The 5,867-nt window shown below is 26.8% G+C and overlaps 1 protein-coding gene across 1 annotated transcript; it reads right to left on the bottom strand.

Annotated features, from left to right (window-relative positions):
• Window positions 1-1,126: 1,126 nt before the first annotated feature.
• Window positions 1,127-4,586, bottom strand: LOC113373688 (metallophosphoesterase 1-like). The gene is made up of 8 exons (XM_026613968.1): window positions 4,482-4,586; window positions 4,230-4,419; window positions 3,363-3,504; window positions 2,942-3,108; window positions 1,900-1,982; window positions 1,342-1,611; window positions 1,219-1,272; window positions 1,127-1,150 (listed from the first exon to the last, which is right to left on the bottom strand). Exons 1-8 carry the CDS (start codon window positions 4,584-4,586, stop codon window positions 1,127-1,129), a joined length of 1,035 nt encoding a protein of 344 aa, XP_026469753.1.
• Window positions 4,587-5,867: the final 1,281 nt, after the last annotated feature.

The raw sequence follows: 5,867 nt of genomic DNA, 5'->3' as shown, positions 1-5,867 counted from the left end.
GAGACTTTCGTGAATTTAGAATTCGATATAAAGAGATATGTGTTGGAAGTACTCAAATATAAGCTATAAAAGCACATATATAAATTATACTGTTGATAATTGCATGTATATAATTAAAGGATACATTGGCGCTGTAAATGAATTAATAACTTACAAAAGCACATATATAAATTATACTATTGATAATTGCACGTATTTAATTAAAGGATACATTGGCGCTGTAAATAAATTGTTTAACTATAAAATTGATTCAAAATGGAGACCCTGAAAGAGATACTTATCAAAGGCCCCTCCACACATATCCATTTTTTCGGCTTTTAATTAACGTTTCACGATAAATTTATTATATCAAATTGATCTACTAAATTAATTACACGTTTTGATGGACAAATTAACAAAATCCAATCAAGGATTTAATTAAAAACTCCTAATTAACGCGACAGCATGTTAATTTACGAAAATCTATTTGACAACTGACGCAATTGAAGTTAACAACATGTGTCAAAATATTTGTCGTCAATATATAATTTAGAGCGCGAAATTCAAACTTTAAATTTAAACTTTGTAAATTCACAAACTTTGATAAGACTACATATTATTAATGAATATTATTTGAAAGATCATGTAGTGCATATTCATAATGAGGCATGAACAATTTTCGTATTTTTATTGATCAGTCATTCAACTTAAATCATGAACGTTAATAATAATATAAGTGTCAAAGCGTAGTTTTTGCCGGTGAGATTCCGGCTATCCCAACGGGTATCCCACACAGATCACAAAGCGACTCGATTTCTTTTTATAAATACCAATAACAATAATTTTATTTTAATTAATTCAATAAAGTGCACAAAAGCAAGAATGATTCAAATTGGTTGAGCGGTCGGCCGAAAACGCCGTCGAAAAATTGTATCAACACATGCATGCATATGCATACATACGCACGCATCAATTTTTTCTAAATTATGCCAAAATGCTCAGAAACATACTTAATACAGTAAAGCATACAAATATAATAAGTAAATAAAACTTCTTTTAAATATAAATATTTAATCAAAGTATTAAAGAATTACATAAAATTATATCTCAATTGGTAGTTTTTAAAGCTTTTTTTAAATAAAGTCTTCTAACTTTTTGACAAAGTTTTATTCTACAAGATTTATAACAATAGAAAGAAACTAATATTACGATAAAAATATAAAATAATATAATTGTTGCTTGAGTCGGCATTGCACACTTGTATATGAATGTACTCTCTGGTGTAAAGTATGCCTAAAGATTATTATTATTGAATAATTTAATATAATACAATTAATTAATAAATTTATATTAAATTATTACCAATATGTAATTAGGATCATTTCGATTTCTGTAATTGAACGATGCAACAGTATATTCCAGCACTTCGGAATCGAATGAATGTTTATAAATGCACCCATAATGCGTGTGACCAGACCATGCTTCTCGGAATGATAAGGCATTATACAAATAGTTTGAAGCATTTTTTGATAGACAATCATATTTTTCCTTCATTACTGTTGTTCTATCTGGACCTGTGGCGGAATCCCATTCAAAACATAATTCCTCATTTAATCTATACAACGGAAAATGCTTGAACAAAAATATTTTATTTATTTACAATAATGTAAATACTTTCAATAATGTAATATTTAAAATAATTTATCTACAGTAATGAGAATTACAATAATTAAAAGATTATCAAAATAAATGAAGGACCTACACATTAGAAAATTAACAATCCCATATAAATGTTAGCTATTACCCAATCTTTAAACATCTCTAAAGATTAAAAAACTTTTTGATTTAGAGGTATTGATCTTACTTTGATTTATTAGTTGTTTTTTTTTGGTATCTAAACTACACAAAAACAAAACTTACTTGTATTAATACGGGTCTACTATATTGTTGATAATTTTTCACATTAAAGCACTCGCCGGTTTTGTTCCAGCATTTCATTAAATCTAAAATTCATAAATATTATCAGTGCAAATCTAATATTAAAAAAATGGATTCGGTATGAGATAAAAGAATTTCAAAATTTCAGTGAAATCGCATTTTCCACCAGGAATTTTGAGCCAAGAAATAAGAAATTTTAATCATAAATCTAGCGCACCTCATTTCGTTTTCATTTGAATTTCACATTCATTTCTAAGGCGCCGAAGAAGAATTAATATTGTTTTTCATTGATAAAACAGAAAAATTAACAAAAAAAAAAACAACGATTTCTTTACATTCCATGATTTTTTTAAAAAAATATTTTATCAGAGGTAAGCTCAACACATGCAAAAGACGGTAAGAAAAAGAAAAAATGAAAACTATAAATATTTATTACCAATAATCGTTCAAAAACTCATTTATCCCATATAAATGCATGTAAAATGAATGATGGTCATGCCAGAACACTCCGACCGTTGGTAGATAAATAAATTTTCGACCGACGGAGGGTTAATTACCTTCTTAACTTCCCAAAGCAGAAGTTTATGTTTTTGTAAGAAAATCCAATTTGCTAATTTTATGTATTCTTAACATTTCAAGTTATTCTGAATCGTGAGACCAAATTGTGTATTTTATGTGATCCGATTTTTGACCTTTTGTCAATGTTTTCTCAAACACATCTGGACTAATTTCAAAAATATGAAAGCCATTCTATGTAACAAAATAAGCTTGCGTTGATTTGTTTTGCGCGTGTATATGCCATGTACATTGAGACGCCTATTAGACTATTAAAGAAAAGTTAGTAGGAAAATAAGTCTTTCTATTAATTATTCCCAAATTATTAATTATATTTCTAATCTTATTCAAATATTATGAATAACTTATTCCCTAAAATTTTTCAATAATTGATGGTAGAACTTTTCATGCATTCTTGAATATAAATTATTGCAAATTTTTGTTTGAATATTTGTTTTATTAAAAATACCTGAAATTTGTTCTATTAATGCTTCAGTCTTATTGCATAAGTAGCAATTATCCATTTCCATAGCTATCGAATTAATTAGAACAAAATGAACATCCTTAATAGTAATTAATTTTACAGAATCCGTGTCAAATAATGAGGAGAAGGTTTGCTCACGAGATTTGAAAATTCTGAAAAATAATATAATATATATATATGTATAATAAATAAAATCTAGCTACTTGATATATTTTTGTATTTAGCTTTTGACCTATGTGATTTTAATGCTCATAAGTCATGTATTATAACTGCAGTAAATAACGTGATACAGTTTTGTACAAAAAGAATTAAATTAGTTGTTGTTTAACATATCTTTGTTTAAGTATCTTTTCAAAGGTAATCATTCTTGTTTCTATAGAATTAATATGTGTATGCAATATCTTACTCATAATGAAATCCTATGTCGTGATTTCCAGCAATGACAAAGGTTGTCGTTGAGTTTGGAACACTAAATATGTTTGAAAATTGTTCATGGTATTCTTTTAATTGTTTTTCATTAGACCATAGCCCTTCATTTAGTAAATCACCTGTAGAATAATGTGTCAGCAAATATTTATTAAATATTTGTTTCAAATGTGGGATTAGACAGACTCTTACGAACATCATACTGAAATTTTATTACATATTCCATATTCAATTATTAATGTTAAATTTAGTAGATGTCGTTGATTGATAAATAATATATTTATAATACTTGACAACTTATTTAGTATTAATTACAATTTTATGATTTATGATTTTATGAGGATGAATGAGTTTCATGTGATTTTCTGTAAGAACGGAAAACTTATTTTACAATATTTTTACAACAACAAGCAAACAATTTATTTACTATTCATTTTTTGATAAGTTATTAATTAATACCAGGTGATAAAGTAAAGAATCTTTAAAAAATGGCATGTTTTCATTCACTTGATTACAGCCCTCCAAATAACATGTTAATTAAGAGAAAAAAATGTTTTTCCACGATTAGTAAAACTGTTTACAACTTTTTTTAAATTCTCGAATTTTTTATAAATGGTAAAAATTGGAATTGATGAGCATAGTTCCTACAGATTTTAAAATATAGTATATTTTACATAAGATAAAAAAATTGATTTTGCAAAACTTCAAGACTAGAATACCCCCTCATTATCATGATAGCAGTTCAAAAATAAGAATAAAAAAATTGTGTAATTTTGATAACTATGTAAACGAGTATAAAAAAAATTGTAATTATATATATATATTATAATTAAACATTGCATGTTACCTAAAATAAACACTATTTCTGGTTTGTGAAGTGTAATTGCAGTTTGAAATGCTCTAGTCATTTGCCAATTTCTCAAAACTTGGTCTGCCCAAACACTTGTTTTCCTTCCAAGTAAATGAGTATCTGTTATAATAAGAGCTTTGACCGGATCTTTGTAAGGATGATTTTCACTTAATTTCGGCCAATCACACTAAAAGTTAAATCAGGTTTATTCACTGTTTACATTACAAAGGTCGCTCATTTTAACCATACCTTCAATTGAACTAAATAATATATAGCAAACTCGTTAAAAATAACAGTACTCAGGAATATGGAAAAAGAGATTACAAGTATTTTATATGTATTTGTTCTCTTCATTGCTATTTTTGGTTCAGATCGATTGCTTATTGTAGTGCTTTCTTGTTTATTATGACTTCATATAAATATGTTTTTGTTACTAACTAAATGCATATATTTATTTACTGAATATAAAAAAACATTGACAATATTTTATTACACCAGGTGCACGTTGTGTTCTCTGAACTACTAAAATAATTCTAATTGTAACGCCAAAAATATATTTATCAAATATCAATATCAGAAAAATGTGATAAGTTCCTTTTTCTAAGTAGATAAGCCAAAAATATGAGTAAATTCATATTAGGAAATAATAAAAGTATTACTTACGTTCTACTGTCGTTTTTATCTTTTTTGCATTTATCTTAATGTTATTTATAAAAGTGTTTAATTACTCTGACAGGTGTAGTTTTAATAAATCAAGTTAGAAAAAATAAATGAATAAAAATTATAAATATAAGCATATACCAATTTCATCAAAATCTATCATAAAATCTTCGTTATTTACTTATTTGAATCATAGTTCATTTACTGTGAAAGTGAAATTAATCCACAAAAGTGATCACAATTTAAATACTTTTTTAATTGTATCCCCATATGGGGGTACGTTAAGTGATATTATAGTTTTCATTTATGAAAACACTTCAAGAGAATAATAATATGCCAAGTTCAAACTGCGAATTCGATGAAGGCCAATTAAAAAACAAAATACAACCTAACACAATGTCAACTAATTTGAATTTAGAGGAGACCGAAATAACAATGGAAGAAGACAATATTCCTTGGCAAATAGCTTCAAAATCGAAAAAAATAAAAACACAAGATCCTAGAACGCCCATAGAACTAAGGAATAGATTCAGTATATTAGAAAACACGTCGAATGAACCCGAAAAAATTGTCAAACCTCCGCCGATCTTTGTTTCAAACGTTTCTGATATTAACGACATGTTCAACGACATAAAAAAAGTGTTAAACGAAAAACAATATTACTATAAATGCATGCTTGATAATTCAATTAAAATCCAGTGCTCAAATTCTGACTCATATAGACATCTAGTGAAGTTATTAATAACCAAAAAAGCCGAGTTTCACACTTTTCAACTTAAAGAAGAAAGAGCATTTCGAGCAGTAAGTAGATATATCCACCATTCAACACCCATTGAAGAAATAAAATCAGAACTGCTCAAATCGGGACACGTAGTAAGAAACATAACTAATATTAGAAGTAAATATGATAACGAACCACTTAACTTGTTCTACATTGACTTAGAACCAGCTGATAATAACAAGTATGTATTTAAC

The sequence above is a fragment of the Ctenocephalides felis genome, unplaced genomic scaffold (assembly GCF_003426905.1).
Source record: "Ctenocephalides felis isolate EL2017-DRISC unplaced genomic scaffold, ASM342690v1 CF-g0.4_SCAFFOLD_01604, whole genome shotgun sequence".
NCBI lineage: Eukaryota > Metazoa > Arthropoda > Insecta > Siphonaptera > Pulicidae > Ctenocephalides > Ctenocephalides felis.
The sequence above is the reverse complement of the archived record's forward strand: the minus strand, read 5'-3'. Positions and strand labels throughout refer to the sequence as shown.

Excerpts from the sequence above, each read along its gene's own strand:
- LOC113373688 (XM_026613968.1), bottom strand. The coding sequence starts at position 4,586 with ATGAAGAGAACAAATACATATAAAATACTTGTAATCTCTTTTTCCATA. Across the intron at positions 1,612-1,899 it reads GTAGACCCGTATTAATACAA|CATTTTCCGTTGTATAGATT; the intron begins GTAAGTTTTGTT and ends TTTTTGTTCAAG. Across the intron at positions 1,273-1,341 it reads ATGATCCTAATTACATATTG|GCATACTTTACACCAGAGAG; the intron begins GTAATAATTTAA and ends AATAATCTTTAG.